Below are 24,411 nucleotides of genomic sequence, written 5' to 3'. Positions count from 1 at the left end.
AGCACGTGCGGCCCACAAGATCAATCATCCTCAGATAATCCTGAACATGTACAGCCAACTCTCTCTTCACTTAAAATTGGAGACAGTGAGGACAGCACGCTCGGCCCAAATCCCAAACTGCGAACTCTCTCTTCACCCAAAATTGGAGACCGTGATGATAGCACACTCGGTCCGAATCCCAAACGGCGAACTCTCTCTTCACTTAAAATTGGAGACAGTGAGGACAGCACACTCGGCCCAAATCCCAAACGGACAATTTCTCTCTTCACTTAAAATTGGAGACAGTGAGGACAGCACGCTCGGCCTGCAGGATCAATCATCCTCAGATAATCCCAAACGGCGAACTCTCTCTTCACCCAAAATTGGTGACAGTGATGACAGCACGCTTGGCCCGAATCCCAAACGGCGAACTCTCTCTTCACCCAAAATTGGAGACAGTGATGACAGCACGCTCGCAGCTTCACTTAAAATTGGAACCAATGTGATGTCTACAATCATTTTGATAATTTTCATACGTGCATTACTTTTTCTTGTCTTGATGGTAAGAACGCTTGGCTGGCAGAGAACCAAAACTAAACTTGGAAACTGGTTTTGTTGTTGCTTGGGCTCGGAAAACTCAAATGGTGGAAAGACAGTTCATGTTGACAACAACACTTGGAGAGAGGAGGAAGCCAAGATAGAATCCCTGAAATCAGGTATTAGTATCAATAACTTGTTTAATAAACCTGGCTAAAATTTACTAAGTTGAAGCAAGATATTATTATCAAGTTTGTTTAAATGTTGGCACTCTTAAAAGTAAGATTTCAAATATAGCTTGCCAATCTCTTAACCAATGTTTGTAAATCTAAGGGGGTGTTTGCATGTGAAAACTCACACCGGTGCGAGTTTGATGCCGGTATGAAATTGTGATTTCATACTGTGTTTACATGAAGGGATACTTTTTGTTGACTGACGTGATTTTGGCGCCATATTGAATTGAATATCGAGGACTGCTCAAGCGCTATCCGTTCTAGACTCCCAGGAGAGTCAATTCATGCTGCAGCGAACAGCCGTACCGCGTTTACTTGACATCGGAACGAGTTTTCATACCGGAATGAAAATCTCACCCCGGTGCGGTTACCAGGGTGAACCCGCACCGGTATGACTCGCTTCGGTACAAGATTTTGTGCTGATATCATGTAAACGAATACAGAGCCACAAGAGGGAACCAGAGTGAACTCGTACCGGAATGAAAGTCGCGCCGGTATCATGTAAACACCCCCTTACAGTCTTTCCATGAGGGAATTTAGATCATCCCTGAAAGGACGTGAGTGGTTGAGTGTCTCTGAGTGCTTTTTTTTTTTTTTTTGACCTAATTGTTTTCCCTGAAAATGGAACACAAAATATTATTGACAAATTTCTCTGGAAAACAACTAGTTTGATAAATTATATTATGGCCAGAGATCAACCCGGTTTCTGTCACGTAAAGAAACTAGGAGTAATTTTGCTACTCCCCACTGGATGGGATGCTTGTCGGTCTCAGGGTAAAGCCCTGCAGTATGTTGCCAGTACCCATTTGTTTACACCTGGGTGGAGAGAGACAATGTGAAGCAAAGTTTTTTGTCTAAGGAAACAACACAGTAATGAAGAGATCAACCTTAAACCTCAAACTACTGATCCTCTTATCCATCCTATTGAAATGCTGACATACTAACCACTGTACACCACTGCCCCTCCACAGATTGATATACAATATTTTAATTTTTCCTGAATTCCCTGTTTTTGATGGTATTTGAATTTCTTGTAGCTCCTTCTGTTGACAAGAGTTCTCATTCAGTTCCCATTCAAAGCCAATCCACTAGTAAACTCAAACCAGCAATTACCAGATCACACTCTCACCCAGGCTGTCTTACGGATTTGACAAAGGAGCCAGCAGAAGACAAGCCTGGTTCTCCTAACAAATGTGGTAGTGATCGAAGAACCAAAAAATTTGAAAAGGTTTATAGTAAGTATGTCAGTTCTGTATGTACCAACTATCACAAATTTATTAAAAGTAACTCTTTATCTTTTCTCTACAATGTGCAGCTCCAGAAAATATCCCTACTCCCCCCATTGAAGGTTTTTTGTTTTGCGCCCCTATACCCCCAGGAAATTCCAGTTTAGTTTCATACTTGACTTTTAAGACCCCAGCCCTCCCTCTAGGAATTTCCAATGACCTTCCATGGGGTGTGTATGGATTTTTTCTGAAAGTGCACAATCACCTTAGATTTTTACCCCCCAATTTCCCAAAAACCATTAAATTCTGGTTTTTCAAACTCGTTTCACAGTTTTTGGGGGATTTTTTTGGGCATTATTATTTGTGGGCTTTACAAATGGGTCAGTTTTGCGGGAATTAGGTTGGGAGTGGAGTGCTTTTTTTGGTGAGCCATGTTTTGTTGGTGGAGGGGGTTGTAAATTTGGGTCATATAGTGGGAAGGAGTGGGTTGATGAAACAAAAGAAAAAATCTCCAGATTTCCGGTCTTCAGAGGTTGGTTTTTGTGTAGATGGGTGTAGGGTGTATTTAGTCAAAATAATGACTGTCAATAGATCAATTTAGACATTTTGTAATTTTTATGTGGCTATGAGGCTTAATTAGGGGAAGGAATGAAACCACAAAAAATACATTGAGGTTCAGTGATGAATTTCAGATCAAAAAAAGGTCAAAGACAATACCCTTTGGCGATGTAGGGGAGTTACAACCCTCCCCCATGTGCAGGCCTGCGCTAGCTGTACTACCCCTACATAAATTTGACAAATATTTATTTCAAACATAATAGTCTGTAGTGTAGTTGTTAATCCTGTACTTTGTAACCATTATCCAAATAGAGCCTAAATAATCTCAAGAGGATGAAGTGATTATTTTCTATTGAAATTCTGTATTAAAAAATATGTTATTAAGTTTCACTGGAGTGCCCTGGACTGGTAAAGTGACTTTATTAAGTGTTTTTGGTTAGGAGACATTGAAATAATCTCTTCCCTCAAGTGGAGAAAAAGATACACATTTCTAACAACTTTTTTTTCTAGTATCTGTTTGTTTTTGTTTTGTTTTTAATTTTTAATAGTTTTGTTTTGTTGTTGAATGGTTTTTTTTTTTAATTTTTTTGTAGATTCTGTGGCAATGTTTGACCAAGATCACAAGCTAGCGCTGCCTGCAGATGTTATTTGTCACCATGCAGCTGGTACAGGAAGTATGTACCTTAGCAAGTATTTTTTTTATTCATTTTACTGTGATTCATGTCCCTGTCCTATATTGTTTTAGGTAAAGAATTCAGACACATCTTCATTGATGAAAATTTCAGTGCTGGTACTTAAAGCGTCTGCATTGCCTTATCTGCGAACAAAATGGTGCATTATATTTTAAATCATTACTTGTCAGGTGTTACTTTTCAGTCAGGGCTTGCTTCTCTTAGATTTTATTGTTGTGACTTGTCTCACAAGGTTAAACATACTTTCTTTTCAGGTCCCAAGCTGACCATACTTAGAGCTGAACCAGAGCTGATTATCACTAATCAGGATCCAGCTGAAGAAAGTAAGCTACTCATTTACTAAAATTAATATTTCGTACTATGATTGTCTTTTTCTTGCGAAAATTATACTTTAAACTTTGTTAAATTTGTTCAGTAAGATGTATGTGTATTCCAATACTACATACTTTCAGGGACTGGAAAGTATAAATATTCTTGTATTGAGGTGCCTCTCAGAGCCACTATTAATATTGACTTTACCAGACTTAAAGATGAGTCCAGTCCTATTTCCCAGCAAAATAATGTAACACAGACATGTTTGTTGCCCATTCACCCAGACCATGATCATCATTATAATCGACAGCCCTCTCACCCACCCTTCCCCCACCATCACACTCGGAAGTTCTCTTTTCTCTATTTTAGTAACAGCTTCTTGTGGTTAATTGTTAATTAACTTAACATCAATATCAACGTGGAGGAAAAAGAAATTGAATTAGCAAGGACACTCTTCTGATGACCTGTCCAAAAGGTGACCCTAAAATTAATATTTCGTACCGTAATTGTCTTTTTCCTGCGAAAATTATATTTTAAACTTTGTTAAATTTGTTCAGTTAGATATATGCGTATTCCAATACTACATACTTTCAGGGACGGGAAAGTATAAATATTCTTGTATTGAGGTGCCTCTCAGAGCAACTAATAGGGAGCTTAAGCAAGGACAACGGCGACGGCAACGAGAACGCCGCAAAACAATAGGTTTAATGAGCAAAAGCAATCAATCTGCACGTACATTTTGTATTTTGGTACATTGCTTTGCCTTCCTCTGCAAACCAACAAGAACGTGAAATATGACCACATTTAAGGTTTTTTGGAGAACGTGAACGCCTGATGGTGAATTTTTCATTCTCTTTCTTCAGGTTAACTTTTACGCCACTCCAAACAATTTGGTTCCTGGATAGTTTGCCATTTTTGTAAAAGTTGTGCGAGTTGAAATAATTGTGAATTAGCACAAATGAAATAAAGATATGTTTTCAGGTGACGTTTTCGTTGCCGTTGCCGTTGTCGTAGCTTAAGCTCCCTTTTAATATTGACTTTACCAGACATAAAGAGTGTGGCCAATGTGCGAGCCAGCCAGCCAGCGAGCCAAACGTGCGAGCCATGCGAGCCAAAAACGCGAGGCTTGCGAGGCGCGAACAACTCCCAACATAAATGATAACCATTAAGCTAACCGGGGAGTTACTTAAGCTAACCTGAGTGCTATTTAGGCTAACCGGAGTGTTTTTTAGGCTAACCTGAGTGCCTCGCATGGCTCGCAGATTGTCAAGACCCAGACATAGAGATGAGTCCAGTCCTATTTCCCAGCAAAATAATGTAACACAGGCATGTTCGTTGCCCATTCACCCAGACTATGATCAACAGCCGGCGGCATACCGCCAGCTAAAAATTATGGGAGTACCCCCCCACCCCCCTTCCCCGATTATAAACCCTACTTCTTGTCCACAAAAGCCATATCTCACTATGGCAAAAACTAATAACAAGGGATGGCATGGACAATGTGGGGTCTAAACAAGACTACTTGAAAATTTTGGTCTAAAATAGTGTCAGTGTTTGGAGAACCTTAACCTGCCAAAAAAAGGAGCCCCTCACTCCCCCAGGCATATGCAACACATGAAGATTTTGTCTTTTTTTAATTATGTTATTAATAATTAATGTATCTGAATAATTATTATGTTCTCATTTCTTTATAGGGGATGAAAAGCCTAGCATAACAAACCTGAGTCCACCTTCTATGAAAACTCAAAGTACGTCCACAACCGGACTTCATCACTTGTCATTTACCAGCATTTCATCAGTTCCAGAAGACTTAAAGGCCAACCTCCTTAAGAGAAAAATGTCTAGTATCCCGATCATGTTTTATAGCAGCATTTGTATTAAGCTGGATATGTCACGAGGTTGTTTTTGGGATGACAACCGCTTATTTGGCGAGAAGATTGGCCTGAGCAAAGATGAAATTTTCTTTCTAAGACAGAAAGAGGATGCAACCCATTTAATGATACAGAAATTCAATTCCCAAAGGGATAGCTCCGTCGGAAGGTTTAGGGAAATAGTAGAAAGTATGAAAAGGGATGATGTTGCGTCTGTTATTGATAAATGGATTGTTTACGAATGGATTACCAGGTGCAGCTCTTCAATAGTAGAATTGTAGGCTTTTTTGAAGAACATGATATACATCACTGAGAGATCGATAACGTTGTGTAACATGTGGCATAAGATAATGTTTCAGCTAGATTCTTAAAAAAAAAAAAAGAAGAAGAAGAAAAGAAAAGAATTGACCCTCTGGGTATCATTTTCTTTGAGAAAAAGGTGGCCTGGGCCCTTCCCTTGACAAAACACATAACACCTATGCAACTTGGAGTAAAATTTGTCATTTTAACAGCATGATATTCAAAAGTCCAATTACCTCTAATAGGTTTTAGTCAGCAAACTTCTGTATGACCATCCAAGAATAGCTCATAGGGAACCAAATCTTCTGGGAATAGAAATAACTTATTTCTCAAGTTTTGATTTGGTAGTCATTTAAAAAAGATGTCACACATTGCTTTTCATGCTCTAATGCTATTTAGAAGGCTTGTCTCTGGCAGTAATTTGGTAGTCTCCAGTTACATGTACAAGCCCCGTTTCTTGGTTTTACATTTAGAGATAGAATCTCTAAATCTTTTAGTTGCATTTTTAAAGTTTTGTTTGACAATACATTATAGTTGCTGACCACCTTGAGTTAAGATTATTCCTCCATTTTGCAGTGCACAACTCTATTGGGCAAATTGGCAAAATCAAAATTTTAATTGTCAGTTATACTGTAGCTAATTAACTGCGAGATAATTACTGGTATTCAATGTTACTACTAAGCATCAAACACAAAATTTTTAATTTGCATACTTTTGTGCAGAAATTGAGGTGCTCTGTTATTAACGGTTTTTCTTCTTTAAAAATACATAAATTACCATATTTCAATTCTTCGTTTCTCCACAAGAATAAGTATGGTGACTTTTTCAATTTTGCAGCAAACATATTCAAATTAATTGTAGCTTGACAAAATTTGAACAAAATCTTATTGTGGCTTTTATTTTAGAGGAAATTGAATTTTGATTGAACAAACCAGATAACAGCCCTGAACATTTGCCAAAAAAAAAATGGCATACAACCTTTTTACATATTTTCTGTACATCTTTTGTCTATGTTGTAACTTATGGTTAAAACAACTTGTTTTCTAATCACTTATTTTGTGTTTTATTCAACTAAAAATGTTTTGATTTGGTTAATGTGTTATCCATTAAACATAACATGCAGTTTATGTTTTAGATACCTTTTTTGGTTTGTTAAAAATTTCTTAAAGCTAAATTCAATTTATTTTCATTATATTTTTGTAATGCTGATAAAAAATGTGATTACATATTTTTTGTACACTTAGTGCTGGCATGTAACTCGAAAGATTTACATGGGTTTTTAGAAAATCAATACAAAGTTCATTGTTTTTATCCTCAGCACTAGAATTTCATTTTGTTTTCTGTGAGATTTACTTACTAGATGTTAAAAAAACCCAAGACGATTATGAAAGAAAAAACAAAAAGAACAATTAACTTTATATGACCTTCGGCTTATATTCTCTAAAAAAAATTTGTATGAATTATTTTATTGCAAAGCATACTCTTGTTACATGCTAATAAGTGGAATGTCACGTCCTTTAATTTTTTTCCAGTGATGCAGTGAAATGATATTATTACTAGCAATATTTTATGATGGGTGAGAATGTACACATTTTAATTTACAATCAAACCAAATCAACCGTTCAATCTAAGGTAGACTTAGTCGTCATTTTACTCTAACCAAGATAGTGGAAGCAATGCCGAAAATTAAGTATTTTTATACCTTTTTAGGTCAGATACAATTATTTTTTTTAGAGTTTTAAACTAGTTTTCTATTTGTTCTAAATAGTTGTAAAGAATTCACACTTTGTACAGCTACTCTATTTTAATGATGCAGATTTTGCAAAAATATTAAAACTCGGCACTGTCCACTTCCTTGTTTGCTTTCACTTATTTTTTTCGTATTTTCTTGCTTGTAACCAAGCTATAACATCGTACAGTTCATACAATCTTGCCGTGACAAGTTGTCTGGAGTTTTCCCTTCTCGTTTTCATGGCACTTTTCGATCTTGTCTTAGAATTGCCTCTTCCTCCACCCTGCATAGGGTGTGGCGGGGGTACTTTTTGGCCTTGAGATCGGGGACATGCAAAGGGGTGGATCTGTTATCCTCTATGTTTGTCAACTTAATGAACCCGCCCAACCGGGAATACACGTATTAGCAAAACCATAATACGGCAGCCGTTTATTAGCAATTTAAATCAGTCTGTCTCGGCCCTTTAGAAAGTGTTTTCATTTTGATCCAATTAAATATGGTGTAAACCATATTTAGTGACAATAATCTTGTCACCATACCCTGTTTAGGACAGGTCCAGGCACTGTTCAGAACTCAAACTTGATATTTTGTTCCCTGTTCAGGGCAGAGATCAGACCATACATACCTCATTCAGTGGCAAATCCCATGTAAGCCATATAAGGGAGTATCCCCACCCCACCCCTTTGTCCTGGATCAGAGGAATTATTGTTAAGGGTGCAAAATGGCAAGTCAAGACGAGGCATGCATTTATTAACAATCATGCGTTAGGTTTCACGTTGTTATAGTACTAGTATATGATCAATGATTGCAAAAACCAGTTGTAATTATGTATAGATACAACCAACTGTGACACCGCAAAATTTCAGTTAAACTGTAATGTTTCCTGAATGCTATATTTTTGGTTCCTGCAATTATTTGAACTGTATTTTCACTTTCTGGTTGATATGTGTACAGCTTTCAGGGGCACCCGACGGATTGTTTCGGTAAATTATCTGTTCGGAAGGCCCTTAATCCCCTACAATTTTCTCAAGGGAATTTTCACCATGAACTTTCGGAATACGGGAAATTTAAGGCCTAGTGTTTTGGGATTGATAAAAATATCGTTTCGGATACCGAGAAAAGGTCAGCTAAGATTTTCGGAAAGGAAATAAGATCTAAGGTTTTCGGGAAATGGACAAAGATGCCCTAGTAATTTCGAAAAGACTCAAGTTCCCCTAGAATGACCGAACAGATAAAAATATTATAGCGCGGCCTAAAATGAACCTACAGAGCTTTAAAGACACTCCAGATAGCTTAAAATAGCATTTTAATGTATCTGAGAGAAAACTGTCGTTGGGTGCCCCTGAGCTTTTGGTAGAAATTTTAAATAATCATTTACTTGGTGCATACACCCTAGCTATGAGGTGTGTGAGCTTCAGTCAGCACACACTCAACTAAAAACCCTTTCTGAAGCCTGCTCAAGTTATTGGCAGCTCCACTTAGAAGCCTTTAACTTATTAACTTTAACATTAGGTGTTAAAAAATTTTGTAATGTTGTCCAACAACAAATCAGATAACATGTTTGAAACATGCCGGAATAAACTGTGGCGACTACCGGTACAGTGTGTTAGGTGAGGTTGAATGTAAAATTTTGAGTGTATGTTAGAGAGTGATTAAAATCTGCGAGTCAGCGAGCCACATGTTATATTTACATTCACACGAGAACAAGAACAAGAGCATCGGAACAAGATGAATAAGATCGAAAGATTAAATTCTTACAGTAAGACAATGCAAACCATCACTAAGGACGTTTTTTGAATCAGCCAGTCTGAAGCCAAGTTGAAAACAATCAAATACAAACTGTAGGTACTAATTTTACTTCCGGCTAAAATGCCTCACAATGCACTGAAACCGTCCGTTGGGTATTTTTAAAGGGTAAGTGTATGTAAGGGTACGCACAACGGTCACCCTCACTTATTTGCCAATCAGACGAAACCGAGTGCACCATGTTCAAGCTACCTCCTCTTCTCTTATGCTATATCCACGGGCCTTAATCCTTACGTTTTCGCTTTCTTCACCACTCGACATGCTATCATTGCCATCACCTTTTTGTTCTAATAGACTGCAAGCAGTCCCTTTCTGGTCAGTCGAGATGGTGTGCTCATAGCGCAGCGAGACTGGAGCGAGGAGAAATAATCGAGAAGAGACTGCCTCTCCCCAAGCCCCCCTCTGCTCGTTCGCTCCATTTTGTTTTCGCGCTCGGCTATTTCGCGCCACCTCTCGATTATCCAGAAAGGGATTGCCTGCAGTCTATGTTCTAACGACTCCAGAACCCTCTCTGCACTAAGGGAAACCGTTCACGAACACTTCACAACGGACGCAAAAGGTTTTGATTCAAAAGAATAGTGACTCGCAGAATACATCGGGGAAAGGGAGGGGGAGCCAAGGAAGCGAAAAAAAAAAAAATGAGGGACTTCGGGGCCCTCCCCTCTCCTTCCCCGATTACTTAACTCGGCGCCTCAAGGCCTGAGTAAAAGAACGTGAAGAATTTGATAACGCGACCAAAAACTTAACTCGTGCCACCCGAGTACAAAAACGACCGAAAACTTAAAGTGCCCCTAACCCTTCAATTTGTTTTCTTTTGGTAGATTTCCATATCTTTCAAGAACTCATTTTCGAAAAAAAATTTTGAGAAATATTGAATCCTTTTTTTTACGAGCGCTAGAAGTGAAGGCAGTCTTGTCGATATTGTCATCTATCGTTCGCATTAGTCCCCCACTCGGCCAAATATGGAGCGTGACGTAAGAAAAGGACATCGTGCAAAAATATCCGAAGATAATGCTTCAATGGTAAACAGAGAAAATGGTTGAAAAATGTGTGGTTTTTGGATGCAGCAACTCTCGAAATGTAGAGAAAGGAATCAGCATGCATACGATTCCTTCTGAATCCTTCTGGTGTCCTTTTCTTACGTCACAGCTAAGAAAGTGTCAAATATCGGACGCTTCTCATTGGCTCGTTCCTAATGAGCCCACGAGACAAAAATTTGTCCAGCGGGGCTTAAAGCGCGCAAAAATTTAAAAATTTCAGTAACTTTTAGCGCTCGTAAAATAAAAAGGATTCAATATTTCTAAAAAAATGTTTCGAAAATGAGTTCTTCTTCCCTTTAAAAAGAGCTTGGAAATGCCTTACAACACCATAATCTGACAAAATATTGAAGATAATTTTTTTGAAAATATTTTTATTTTATTGCAAACTGTAACACCTTACAATACACTTTTTCAACTTCTTGGCCCATTTGTCATATAAGCCTGAGTAAAACAGTTATCCAGAATAATTTATAAAAATTGTTGTTCATGGTTTTAAAGATGAAGTCCCATATAAAAGAGCAAGCCCCTTTTATTTATTTAGTTCTACATCTAGATGTTGTGTTGTGTTGTGTTGTTGGGAGGAGGTACTCAAGTAGGGTGAGGTGGGGTGTGGACTTGCCAGGCCTCCAAATTTGGATCACAAATTTCTAGAAGTGCTTTGTATAATAATTATTTGCATTAATCCAAGTGATTAACCCCATTCTACAAATAGCCAAATATTGTATTTCTTCTACATCTAGACAAATGCCTGGTTTGCTTCACATCAGTGCTGTTGGGAGGAGGTACCCAAGTAGGGTGGGGTGGGGTATGGATTTTCCAAACCTCCAAATTTGGATCACATTATAGAAGTGCTTTGTACAATTTGCATTCCAAGTGATACCCAATCCTAGAAATAGCCAAATATTGTATTTCTATCCCATTTTTTTTTTTTTTGGAAAATTTATTCCTTGTTTTGTTCGGCTGATTATATGAAAAACACTGCAACAGTTGTGTTCTACACAAATCAGGTTTGTTATTTTTCTTTATCTCTTACACACAGTGCAGTGAATGTCCTAGCAGAGTGCAGGATCTTTGTTACATGAACCTATAGTAATCTGGGAAGGTCATCAGGTTCAACTTCTGTTGAGAGAACTCAGATTTTCTTTTTTCTTAGTATGCCTGGCAGTGTCACTGCCTGAAAAAAATACTTCTTTTATTTATTCACCAGGCTTAAAACACATCACATTTATTTCAATGTTATTATGATTTTCAGGAGTTTTTTTTTTTTTTTTTTTTTTTTTTTTTTTTTTTTTTTGCCCTGTTTCATTTTTATTTTATGCTTTTACCTGTAAGTTATTTTTTAGTACAGTTCTTATTGGAGCCATAATTCCTCGCAAATTTCAACTGGAATGTTCATCAACATTCACTGGATAGACCCATTCGGCTAACGCAATTTTGTACCCAATTCAAATCCTTTGGGCATAAAATGTTTTGTTCTAAGTATTTCGATATCATTTAAATGTGAATGCTACATTATAATGCAAATACAATAAACAAAGAATCTTAACCCCGGGGGATCTGAATTGGGTACAACATTGCGTTAGCCGAATGGGTCTATGGAAATATCTCTGCAGAATCTTTTCCCTTTCTTCCAGAAATCTTTTTTTGTGAAAGATTGCATTGAAGAAATTACACGTTTTTTGGCCGCGGTAAAATAATTTTCCGTGGGAAATAAATTCATCGAACACGACAGCGCCTCACGCCCGTTGTACATTTCCTCGTGTCAGAAATACAGTCGAACCTCCACTAACGGCCACCTCTCCACAACGGCCACATTTTTTTGTCCCGGCGGACAGTCCATACATTAGCTCTTGTTTAAACCTCTCTACTCTACAACGGCAACGGCCACTAAAGTGCGTCCCCAACTGCCAAAATAACCTCTCGACAACGGCCAGTACAGTTCTTTTTTGTAAAAAACACCTTTTTATAAGCTGATGCAGTAATCGACATTTATCTTCGGAACATTACGTTTCTGTATCCATTTTAACGATATACGTATTTTGATTGTGTTCCATTTAAATGCTGCAGTAAGCATTGTCTACAATAATATAGCGAATGTTGCGAACCTTGCTCGTTTCGTCTTGTTAACATTTTTATTCAAAACATTATTTACGTTTTATTGTGTAGTTTATCTATATATATTATTTAAGACTGGATTGCCGTTATAGGCTACAGTAAGCATGAACTTAGCACAAGAAACATGTTGTACTTCCCGAAAAAAAAGGTGTCATATTACACCCCTACATCCCCATAACGGCCACCTCTCCCCAACGGCCACTTTCTTCTGTCGTTGTGGAGAGGTTCCACTGTAGATTTCAACCGCAAACTAACCTGTGAAACTACGAAAACACCATGCTCATCAAAGTAGTTGCTATGTTCAGAAACCTTATACTCTCGCCATTTGATGCTACAATACGAGTAAAAAGGGCTTCCCACCCAGCCCTAGCTTCGCGAGGTTTTGCGAGTGACGTATTTCTAGTAAATACATTAATTTAATATTAACGCATTAAATTTATGGAAGGATGGAATGTTCTTAGCCTCCCACGCAGTCGTTTTTTAGGGGACTCGTAAACGACTGCGTGGGAGGCTAGAATGTTCTAGAATGTTTGAGAATGTCGCAAAGCCATTCCTAATAAATTGACAGGTTTCGCGCGGAAAAGTGCGCCATTGAAAGCCAATGAGAATGGTTGTTTCAAAATCACGTGGTTCATCAAAGCCAATCATGTGCAAGGATTTCCTTTCACGGGAAAGTCCCTACTCAGCAGAAATTGTAAAATGGGACGTCCAGCCGGAGAGAAATATATTTCACTGTGCGAGGCGTTTCTATTCTGTGCTTATATGCTTGAGGATTTGTGTAGAACACAACAAGCTGGTAAGCTTTTTCAGTGAAATGTACTTTTATGTAAAAATCTTCATGGAGTTTTCTGTCGTGAGATTAAATTAGAGCCGCAGGTTTCAGTTCTTTAAATCAACTCTACTGTTCTTGTTTTGTTTTGTCTCTTAACTTGTTTTTATGATCCTTCTAGTGCCGCTCATAGAGATTACTTCTCATCGTTCCGATGGAACAATCTGAAATTGAGATGTAACTGACTCTACTTAAATGCTCTTCAAATTGATTATTTTTATAGCTGTACGGTGACCGTTGCGAAAATACGTACGTATAGACTCCCATGGAGATTACGAATTTGGTAAGTTTTGTTTAAATTTAACTTCACTTTTCGAGTTTGAAACTCCAGATTGTCGTGCTAGGAAACTGTATAGGCAGTTTGTTTAGTAAAACGCTTTGGAAAACTATTAGAAGTTAATATATTTGTTTGGCAGTCCAGCCCACATATGTGCGACGGATCGGATTCAATTTCTACCTTTCCTTTCACGAAGTTTTCGTTTCAGAAATTGTTTCCGATGGCTACAGACCTTTTTAACCCGTTTAGCTTATGAAGAACCGTACTGACAGGCTGATTCTTTCTGTCTGATCGTGATCTTGACATTTACCTCGAGCGCAGTTGTAAGCACAGCGTCTTACCTTTGTATATTTGTAAACTATTTAGGATAATTAAAATTACAGTTTTGTCCAGCTTGAATACGTAATCTCTGTGTTCGCCAGTGATCGAAACACGTAAAAGGCTTCTCTTGCTGCATTGTATATGTTTAAATCTTAAATAAACTTAAACTTGCTTCTTTCAACAAATTGTCATCTCGATCTTTCGTATTTAATTTTAAAAGTTACTTGGAAACCCAAAAAGTAAATTTTAAAAGGTCATTTAATTTAGATATGACGACAGATTTAATCAAGACAAAAACGTTCAGGGCAAGCCTTACCTTATTACAGGTCATGTTTCCTCTCACAGGTGTTCGTGACATTCTTTATAATAATTCCGTTGTAATGTGTAATTGTTCATTAAATTTCTTTCAATTGCTAATCCCTGACTTTCGTATTCTGTTAATGTGAACTAATACCTATTTTATTTGATAAATTATGAACTAATCACAGATTCTACCTGAAAGTTTTCCTATTACTGTATTCTTCTGTTTATGATTTCTTTAGCTATATTTTATTGAAATTGCCGCAGTAATATTTCAGTTCATTTAATCAAAGCCCTAATGAAAAACAGTTACGTTAAGATAAAATCTTTTCGTCTAATATTTATGATTTAACACTGAGTGTACTTTTTTCTCTCTTTAGGTGGTTCTTGTAGTTACAATATCTGCGTTTAATTTTGCAAACTCCAAACAGCAAAAGCCAAGACATGATGAAATTGAAAGAGTAGTTAATGACACTCACTCATACATCTGGAAATGTTCTCTTGTCGAATGCCCTTTTGGGTATGGTTTGAATGTACCCTGTGGCAGCAGGATACCATTTAACTTTTCTATCCACTGTGTTCTTTGTGATGAAGGTGTCAGTTACTCGGACACTCATGATTTTTCACAGTGTAAAATGTGCACAAACTGTGATGCTCATGAGGAAAGATCTGGGTGGTGCAGTTTGGAAGAAGATACAATTAAATGCTTAAGAACATGCCACAAAGGCTTTTACTGGGACAACCTTACTGATTCCTGTCATCCATGTAGCAAATGTTGTGGACACAATGATACAAGCCATGAAAAGCAGTGCGAGGGCTCAGGCCTACCAATCACACATCATTGTCAACAAACCAACATCATCTGTCCAGATCCCACTGATTCATCAAATGATGATGGAGTGCTCGGCCTGCAAGATCAATCATCCTCAGATAATCCTGAACATGTACAGCCAACTCTCTCTTCACTTGAAATTGTAGCCATCGTGATTTCTTCCATCTTTTTGATAATTATCATACTTGTAATAATTGTTCTTGTCTGGATGTGGAGAAAGTTTGGTTGGCAGAGAATCAAAACTAAACTTGGAAACTGGTTTTGTTATTGCTGGGGCTCTGAAAACTCAAATGGTGGAAAGACAGTTCATTTTGACAACAAGACTTGGAGAGAGGAGGAAGCCAAGATAGAATCGTTGCAATCAGGTATAGTATCAATAACTTGAATAATAAATCTGGCTAAAATTTTTAAAGACAGTAAGTTGAAGTAAAATATTATTATCAAGTTTGTTGAGACTCTTAAAAGTAAGGTTTCAAATATAGCTTACCAATCTCTTAACCAATGTTTGTAAATCTAATATGTCTTTTCATGAGGTATAAATTTAGATCACTCCTGAAAGGACATGAGTGGTTGAGTCAGTTGAATGAGTTGTTTTTGTTGTTGTTGTTGTTGTTGTTGTTTTCTTTTTACCTAATTGTTTTCTTTGAAATGGAATGCAAATTTGACAAATTTCTCTGGAAAACAACTAGTTTGATAAATTATATTAGGACCAGAGATCAACCCGGTTTCTGTCACGTCAAGAAACTAGGAGTAATTTTGGTACTCTCCACTGGATGGGATGCTTGTCGGTGTCGGGGTAAAGCCCAGCAGTATGTTGCCAGCACCCATTTGTTTACACCTGGGTGGAGAGAGACAATGTGAAGCAAAGTTTTTTGTCTAAGGAAACATTACAGCAATGAAGAGATCAATCTTAAGCTTCTACCGATCCTCTTATCCATCCTATTGCTAACCACTGTACACCACTGCCCCTCCACAGATTGATATACATTATTTTAAATGAATTCCCTCTTTTTTGATAATTTGTTTTTCTTGTAGCTCCTTCTGTTGGTAAGAGGCCAGCCTTCCTACGGCTGTTCTCAGTTCCCATTCAGAGCCAATCCTCTAATAAAGTCAAACCAGCAATTACCAGATCACACTCTCACCCAGGCTGTCTTAAGGATTTGACAAAGGAGCCAGGAGAAAAAAAGCCTGGTTCTCTTAAGAAATGTGGTAGTGATCGAAAAACAAAAAAATGTGGAAAAAAGGTTTATTGTAAGTATGTCTGAGTTCCATATGTACCAACTATCCCAAATTAAAGTAGCTCTTTATCTTTTCTCCACAATCAGTGCAGCTCCAGAAAATATCCATACCCCCCCTACAGAAGGTTTTTTGTTTGCACCCCCATCCCCCTAGGAAATTCCAGTTTAGCTTCATACTTTGCTTCTAAAATTTTGACTTTTAAGATCCCCCTCCCCCTTGGAATTTTCAGTGACCTTCCATGGGGTGGGTATGGATTTTATTCTGAAAGTGCATGATCACCTAAGATTTTTACCCCCCTTTTTCCTTAAAGCCACTAAATTCTGGTTTTTCAAATCCATTTCACAGTTTGGGGGATTTTTTGGGCATTTTGTGGGCTTTTGCAAGTGGGTCAGTTTGTAGGAATTAGGTTAAAATAATTGGGAGTGGAGTGCATTTTTTGGTGGAGTGGGGTTTTAGGTTTGGGTCATACATGTATAGGGGAAAGGAGCGGGTTGATGAAACAAAAGAAAAAAATCTCCAGATTTCAGGTCTTGAAAGGTTGGTTTTTGTGTTGGTGGGTGTAGGGTGTATTTAGTCAAAATAATGACTGTCAATAGATAAATTTAGACACTTTGTAATTTGTATGTGGCTATGAGGCTTAATTAGGGGAAGGAATAAAACCACAAAAATTACATTGAGGTTCAGAGATGAATTTCAGATCAAAAAAGATCAAAGACAATACCCTTTGGCACTGCACATACCTATACAATACAATACAATACAATACTTTATTGACACTCCCCATAGGGGTTTTTCATTGACAATTTTACAATACGTAAATTAATATTAAAACAATATTTACAATTTATAAATAATTGGTGAGGGGGTAGCTAGACATAAAAAGTTTTTTAGGAGGTACTTTCTTAAATTACACTTAAAACTATTCAAACACTGGCTATAAGCTTGATTTCAGATGGTAAGTTATTCCAAATGTTAACAATTCTGTAGGAAAAGGATATCTGCCCAGTTTTAGTTTCAAATAATGGAATATTCAATTGCTGCAAACTTCTAGTGGCCTGCCCACTTGCGTTACCTCTAAACTATATAGCTAATGTCCCAGATGCCTTGGCATATGCAGGCTTGAGTTAGCTGCACCACCCCCATATTGACAAATATTTATTACAAACATAATAGTCCTAAGTAGAATGTAGTTGTTACTACTGTACCTTGTAACCATGATCCAAACAGAGCCTATTGTAAATAATCTCGAGAGGATGATTGATACTTTCTATTGAAATTCTGTATAACACAATTATAGTTTCACTGCGGAGAGTCTTGGACTGGTAAAGTGAGTTTCATAAGTGACGTACTTCTACTTAGGAGGCACTGAAATAATCTCTGCCCTCAAGTGGAGAAAAAGATGCACACTTCTAACAAATGTTTTTTTTTTCTTGTATCTGTTTGTTTTTGTTTTGTTTTTAAGTGTTAATGGTTTTGTTTTGTTTTTGAATGTTTTTTTTTTTTTTTTTTTTTTTTTTTTGTAGCTTCTGTGGCAATGTTTGACCAAGATTTCGAGCTGGCTGATGTTATTGATCACGATGCAGCTGGTGTAGGAAGTATGTACCTTAAGTTAACAAGTATTTTTTTTTTTGTTTTACTGTGATTCATATAAGATGTCCTTGTTCTACGTTATTTTAGGCAAAGAATTCACATTTTCATTGATGACATTTTCAGTGCCGGTACTTGAAGCATTTGCAATTGCCTTATCTGCTAATAAAATGTTTCATTAAATTTTAAAGCATTAGTTTTTTCAGTCAGGGCTTGCTTCTCTCAGATTTTATTGTTGTGACTTGTTTCACAAGGTTGTTAACTTATTTTCTTTTCAGATCCAGAGCTGACCATACCTAGAGCTGAACCAGAGCTGACCATCACTAATCAGGATCCAGCTAAAGAAAGTATGCTACTCATTTACTAAAATTAATATTTTGTACCGTGATTGTCTTTTTCCTGTGAAAGTGATATTTGTTGAATTTGTTCAGTGATCACGATGCAGCTGGTGCAGGAAGTATGTACCTTAACAAGTATTTTTTTTTATTTTACTGTGATTCATGTCCCTGTCCTATATTATTTTAGGCAAAGAATTCAGACACATCTTCATTGATGACAATTTCAGTGCTGGTACTTGGAGCGTCTGCATTGCCTTATCTGCTAACAAAATGGTGCATTAAATTTTAAATCATTACTTGTCAGGTGTTACTTTTCAGTCAGGGCTTGCTTCTCTTAGATTTTATTTTTGTGACTTGTATCAAAAGGTTATTAACATACTTTCTTTTCAGGTCCCAAGCTGACCATACTTAGAGCTGAACCAGAGCTGATTATCACTAATCAGGATCCAGCTGAAGAAAGTAAGCTACTCATTCAATAAAATTAATATTTTGTACTATGATTGTCTTTTTCTTGCGAAAATTATATTTTAAATTTTGTTAAATTTGTTCAGTAAGATATATGTGTATTCCAATACTACATACTTTCAGGGACTGGAAAGTATAAATATTCTTGTATTGAGGTGCCTCTCAGAGCCACTATTAATATTGACTTTACCAGACTTAAAGATGAGTCCAGTCCTATTTCCCAGCAAAATAATGTAACACAGACATGTTTGTTGCCCATTCACCCAGACCATGATCATCATTATAATCGACAGCCCTCTCACCCACCCTTCCCCCACCATCACACTCGGAAGTTCTCTTTACTCTATTTTAGTAACAGCTTCTTGTGGTTAATTGTTAACTTAATATCAATATCAACCTGGGCCCAGTTGCTCAAAGCATAGTTAGCGCTAACCCAGGTTAAATACCATGACAACCTATAGGTTTTAATACCTCTTAACCAATGGTTAGCGCTAGCCATGCTTCAAGGTGGAAAAAGAAACTGAATTAGCAAGAAAACTCTTCTGATGACCCGTCCAAAAGGTGACCCCATCAGTAGTATTAATCCCAGTTGGGGGGGGGGGGTACTCCCATGAACTATATAGGTATGTGCCACTGTGAAGGGTATAGTTTTCAGCAAGTTTACCCGCTAATAGGGTATAGAAATCACAGAGTTTTGGTCTAGAATAGGGTTTCATTTTCTACGAAACTAATCAGTTGCTTGAAGAATTTAGTCTGAAAAAGTTTCTCGCTAAATCGAATAATTTTAATAATCAGTGTGGCAGGCAGTACGACAACTTTACATAATAGTGAACAAGTCAAGTTTCAGGAAATAGCAACTCTGGAAATAGGGCAAGGATAGGGTGGTGATTTTTGGTGTTTACTCTTGAATGGGGTTGCAAAATAAAGGTTAACATGGTCAAGTATAGCTTAAGGTTTTCAGAGTCCCAGCAGCACACCCCCAGCTAAAAATTATGGGAGTACCCCCACCCAGGTTATAAACCCTACTACTTGTCCACAAAAGCCATATCTCACTATGGCAAAAACTAATAACAAGGGATGGCATGGACAGGGTGAGGTCTAAAAAAGACTACTTGAAAATTACATATTTTGGTCTGAAATAGGGCCAGCTGCCAAAAAAAGGAGCTCCTTATTCCCCCAGGCATATGCAATTTGTAAGGATTTTTCTTTTTTTTAATTACACCATTAATAATTAATGTATCTGAGTAATTATTATGTCTTCATTTCTTTATAGGGGATAAAAAGTCTAGCATAACAAACCTGAGTCCACCTTCCTTCCCTATGAAAACTCAAAGTACATCAACAACAGGACTTCATCACTTGTCAAGTACCAACATTTCATCAGTTCCAGAAGACTTTAGGACCGACCTCCTTAAGAGAAGAATGTCTAGTATCCCGATCATGTTTTATAGCAACATTTGTATTAAGCTGGATATGTCACGAGGTTGTTTTTGGGATGACCACCGGTCATTTGGTGAGAAGATTGGCCTGAACAAAGATGAAATTTTCTTTCTAAGACAGAATGAGGATACAACCCATTCAATGATCCAGAAATTCATTTCCCAAAGGGATAGCTCAATCGGAAGGTTTAGGGAAATAGTAGAAATTATGGAAAGGTATGATGTTGTGTCTGTTATTGATGAATGGATTGTTTATGAATGGAATACCAGATGTAGCTCTTCAGCAGTATAATAATTGTAGGCTTTTGTGAAGAACATGATATACATCACTGAGAGATTGATAACTTTGTGTAACATGGTGCCTAAGATTAGAATGTTTGAGCTAGATTTCTTTTAAAAAAAGAATTGACCCCGAAGGGCTTCTTTTCTTTGAGAAAAAGGTGGCCTGGGCCCTTCCCTTGATTCATCACTGTTTCATAAAACAAAACACATATGCAACTTGGGGTAAATTTGTCATTTGATCAGCATGATATTCAAAAGTGCAAATATTTACTTCTATAAGTTTTAGTCAGCAACTTTCTGTATGACCATCCAAAAATAGCTCAGAGGGAACCAAATCTTCTGGCAGTAGAAATAACTTATTTCTCAAGTTGTGATAATGGGTAGCCATTTAAAAAAAAAATTGTCACACTTTGCATATCATGCTCTAATGCTATCAAGAAAGTTTGTCTCTGGCAGTAATTTGGTAGTCTCCAGTTATGAACCCTGTTTCTTGCTTTAACATTTAGATGTAGAATCTCTAAATTTCTTTAAGTCACATTTTTAAAGTTTTCTTTGCCAATCTACATTATATAGTTGCTGACTACTTTGAGTAAGGTAATATTCCTCCATTTTGTAGTGCACAACTCTATTGTGCAATGGAAAATCAAAATTTTATTTTCAGTTGTAGCTAATTAACTGCTAGATAATAAATTACCGGTATTCAATGTTACCAGCATCAAACTCAAAAATCTTAATTTGCATACTTTTGTGCAGAAATTGAGGTGTTTTGTGTTTTTCATAAAACTTGCTCCAGTCGCTTTTCATTTTTGAAGCTTTAAAACTCTGCTTTGTAAAATAGCTGCACAGCTTGCTTAGCTTGGTGATCCCATCATTATTTTAGATTTCTAACCACTATAACATTTGCCAACTGACATAAAAATGTTAGAAATACCATAATTTTGTAAATAAAGTAAATTCAACAATTACTGATCATGAGTAATTCAACAAAATCATCTAATTTGTTACCTCTGTAGGTACGCCAAAATGTCCATCAGCTAGAATTAGACACAAAGTTTTGTCATACTGGTCAGGAATAGTTTTGAAAAGGATTAGATTTGGCATTGAAAATCATTTATGCACAGTGAAAAAATTCTATGAAATGAGCTGTATTCTCTTCAGAAAATAACTCGGGTTGTTGGCCAATGCTCTATCATTATAGTCATTTTTTCTTTAATTAAAGAATTGTCATACAACCTTTTTTCATATTTTCTGTACATCTTCTGTCTGTGTTATAACTTATGATTAAAACACCTTGTTTCCTTATTTCTGGTTTATTTAATTAAAAATGTTTTTATTTGGTTAATGTGTTATCCGTTAAATACAACATGCAGTGCATGCTAAATAGATACCTTTTTTGGTTTGTTAAAAGTTTCTTAAAGCAAAATTTAAGTTATTTACTGTGTATTTTTGTAATGCTGATAAATGATGTGATTACATATTTTTTGTTCACTACGTGCTGGCATGTAACCTGAAAAACTTACGTGGGATTTTAGGAAATCAATCCAAAGTTCATTGTATTTATCCTCAGCACTAGAAATTCATTTTGTTTTCTGTGAGATTTACTTACTAGATATAAAAAAAAATCAAGAAGATTGTGAAAGAGAAAACAAAAAGAACAATTAATTTTATATGACCTGCGGCTTATATTCTCTAAAAAAATTTGTATGTTTTATTACAAAGCATATTCTTATTATAGCTAATAATTACAAATTCAAGTGGAATGTCACGTCCTTTAATTTTTTTTCAGTGATGCAGTGAAATAATGTCACTATTCTTAACAATAATTTATGATGGGTGAGAATGTACATATTTCAATGTGAGTTAATTGACTTTGTCTAAAAGATGCAATTGTCTTATAATGCAAGGTGAAGAACTTAGCGAAGTGTACTGATATAATTATAGTCATATCTTAAATCATTTCTTCCAGAATATTCAGATTAATGTTGCAGTATTCACAATATTTCTAGAAGTGATGAACAAATTTTTTCTAGGAACTTCAAAAAGACCAAGTTCTTTCTGGCAATACAGCAAATCGTAAGTTATCCGGACAAAGCATTCCCTCGATAAATGTATGTAGGGCCTGCCGTGTGTGACGTGTATCAGAAGTTATGCCGGCTGAGTTCTATCACCTTGTTTTCATATAATTTATGAAAGAATATAATTGTCATCAGAATTTATTAATCCATGCATTGTTCAGCACCTTGTATAGTTGTCATATTTTCCCAATTGATATATTTGTAACATTGCATGTCTCGCGTATTTAAACAGAACAAACTATTTTTCATTGTATATACTATTTGGACGGTTCGTTTTCATGACAAAACTCTTAACGAATTGTATCTGACCTAAAAAAGTGTAATGATACAAATTTTTTTCTTCGTCAGAGTAAAATGATATAGTCGCCATTTTACTCTAACCAAGGTAGTAGAAGCAATGCCGAAAATTTAGTATTTTTATACTTTTTTAGGTCAGATACAATTATTTTTTAAGAGTTTTAAACTATTTTCTATTTGTTCTAAATAGTTGTAAAAGATTTCACACTTTGTACATTTATTCTATTTTAATGATGCAGGTTTGCAAAAATATTAAAACTCAGCACTGTCCACTTCCTTGTTTGCTTTCACTTATTTTTCCGTATTTTCTTGCTTGCAACCAAGCCATAACATCGTACAGTTCATACAATCTTGCAGTGACAAGTCGTCTGGAGTTTTCCCTTCTCGTTTTCATGGCACTTTTAGATCTTGTCTCAGAACTCCCTCTTCCTCCGCCCTGCATCAGTAGCGTTTGGCGGGGATACTTTTTGGCCTTGAGATCGGGGTCATGCAAAGGGGTGGATCTGTTATCCTCCACGTTTGCAGGCTCCTGACGTTTGTCTTAATGAACCCGCCCAATCGGGAATACACGCATTAGCAAAACCATAATACGGCAGCCGTTTATTAACAATTTAAATCAGTCTAAGTGATCACCTGCCGAGGTATCTATCTCGGCCCTTTACAAATTGTTTTCATTTTGATCCAACTCGGATTGCAAGTCCGACGCCTGGGGAACAGGGAGGGTACAAGGACACGCCCTTGTGCCGTTCGAAACAGGGGAGCTGTTCGACAGCGACTTGACCTGTCTGGCGCTGGCGGAGGATGGCGAGAAACTTTGAGGGGCATCCTAAACTGGACATCACCTTCAGGAGACCACAGACGACAGTGTTAAAGGCCTTAATGTGATTCAAAAGCGGCTCATCACCTTCGCGATAGCTTATAGTACCCTCGTAGGCCCACACCCTTGAGCTCAGATTCAACAGAGGTGTCGCTTCCATTCTGAAGAATGAACGTGATATTCGTTTTTGTGTTGTTGTTTTGTTTTAGAAGGCAGTAGCCCCCTGCCTTGAAACGGTTGGAAGTTTTAGCCAGCACATTAGCACTTCAAGCTTATTTCATTTTCCTTTCACTTCTTTATACAATCGGAAGGTCTTAGGTTCGACTCCTGATAGGAGCACTAGGATTTCTTTTTTCCGAGTATGCCTGCGTCACTTTCTAGAATAATCATCATTCTCATTCATTCACCAGGCTGGAAATATACCATCACATTTCTTTCATATACCACACGTTTGACATTCAAATCCTAGCAGTATATGCAGGATGTTTGTCCCATGAACCCAGTTTAATGGCCTTAGCTCCCACGAGTCTCCTGTAGCTCAGTAGTAGAGCATCCGAACTAGTAATCGGAAGGTTTTAGGTTCGACTCCTGATAGGAGCACTCGGATTTCTTTTTTCCGAGTATGCCTGCGTCACTTCCTAGAATAATCATCATTCTCAATGTTAGGCTGTTGACAGTTCCGTAGTTCCGCGTTCCGTGGGATTCCCAAGCCCTGTATGCTTCGATATCCTCGGAGACCCGGGAGCAGCTATTCGGGTGGAAGGAATTTTCATGGGCGCCCATGAAAATCCCTTCTACCCGACTACCTGCCCCTGGGTTTCCGAGGATGATGCTTCGATCGAACTGCTGCCACTGCCGCCATCTTGAGTTGTAACGACGAGCGCAGCCTGGGGAGAGTCTAAATTGCGGGGA

The 24,411-nt window shown here is 37.2% G+C and overlaps 2 protein-coding genes across 11 annotated transcripts; both read left to right on the top strand.

Moving 5' to 3' along the window:
• The first annotated feature begins 154 nt into the window (after nt 1-154).
• Nucleotides 155-22,954, top strand: LOC146479137 (uncharacterized). The gene is made up of 5 exons (XM_085111127.1): nt 155-695; nt 1,787-1,984; nt 3,480-3,548; nt 5,232-5,847; nt 20,469-22,954. Exons 1-4 carry the CDS (start codon nt 155-157, stop codon nt 5,687-5,689), a joined length of 1,266 nt encoding a protein of 421 aa, XP_084967253.1. The 3' UTR covers nt 5,690-5,847; nt 20,469-22,954.
• On the top strand, nt 13,127-22,954 carry LOC146479138 (uncharacterized). 10 transcript variants are annotated; one of them, XM_085111405.1, is made up of 8 exons: nt 13,127-13,197; nt 13,454-13,513; nt 14,509-15,325; nt 15,996-16,211; nt 17,723-17,794; nt 18,065-18,133; nt 18,515-18,583; nt 19,863-22,954. In XM_085111405.1, exons 2-8 carry the CDS (start codon nt 13,496-13,498, stop codon nt 20,318-20,320), a joined length of 1,719 nt encoding a protein of 572 aa, XP_084967531.1. In that variant the 5' UTR covers nt 13,127-13,197; nt 13,454-13,495; the 3' UTR covers nt 20,321-22,954. The 10 variants fall into 10 exon arrangements, with proteins under 10 accessions (XP_084967531.1, XP_084967538.1, XP_084967536.1 ...); XM_085111406.1 differs by having other exon boundaries at nt 13,176-13,513; nt 18,071-18,133; XM_085111404.1 differs by having other exon boundaries at nt 13,177-13,513.
• Nucleotides 22,955-24,411: the final 1,457 nt, after the last annotated feature.

Source organism: Pavona decussata, unplaced genomic scaffold, assembly GCF_977016875.1.
Source record: "Pavona decussata unplaced genomic scaffold, jaPavDecu1.1 SCAFFOLD_61, whole genome shotgun sequence".
Lineage (NCBI taxonomy): Eukaryota > Metazoa > Cnidaria > Anthozoa > Scleractinia > Agariciidae > Pavona > Pavona decussata.
The sequence above is the reverse complement of the archived record's forward strand: the minus strand, read 5'-3'. Positions and strand labels throughout refer to the sequence as shown.

Bases quoted from the DNA above. Each gene is read 5' to 3' on its own strand.
- LOC146479137 (XM_085111127.1), top strand. From the start codon at position 155: ATGATAGCACACTCGGTCCGAATCCCAAACGGCGAACTCTCTCTTCAC. The intron at 1,985-3,479 runs GTAAGTATGTCA...CTTTCTTTTCAG, and splicing joins AAAATTTGAAAAGGTTTATA to GTCCCAAGCTGACCATACTT. The intron at 3,549-5,231 runs GTAAGCTACTCA...ATTTCTTTATAG, and splicing joins TCAGGATCCAGCTGAAGAAA to GGGATGAAAAGCCTAGCATA.
- LOC146479138 (XM_085111405.1), top strand. The intron at 17,795-18,064 runs GTATGTACCTTA...TTTTCTTTTCAG, and splicing joins CGATGCAGCTGGTGTAGGAA to ATCCAGAGCTGACCATACCT. The intron at 18,584-19,862 runs GTAAGCTACTCA...ATTTCTTTATAG, and splicing joins TCAGGATCCAGCTGAAGAAA to GGGATAAAAAGTCTAGCATA.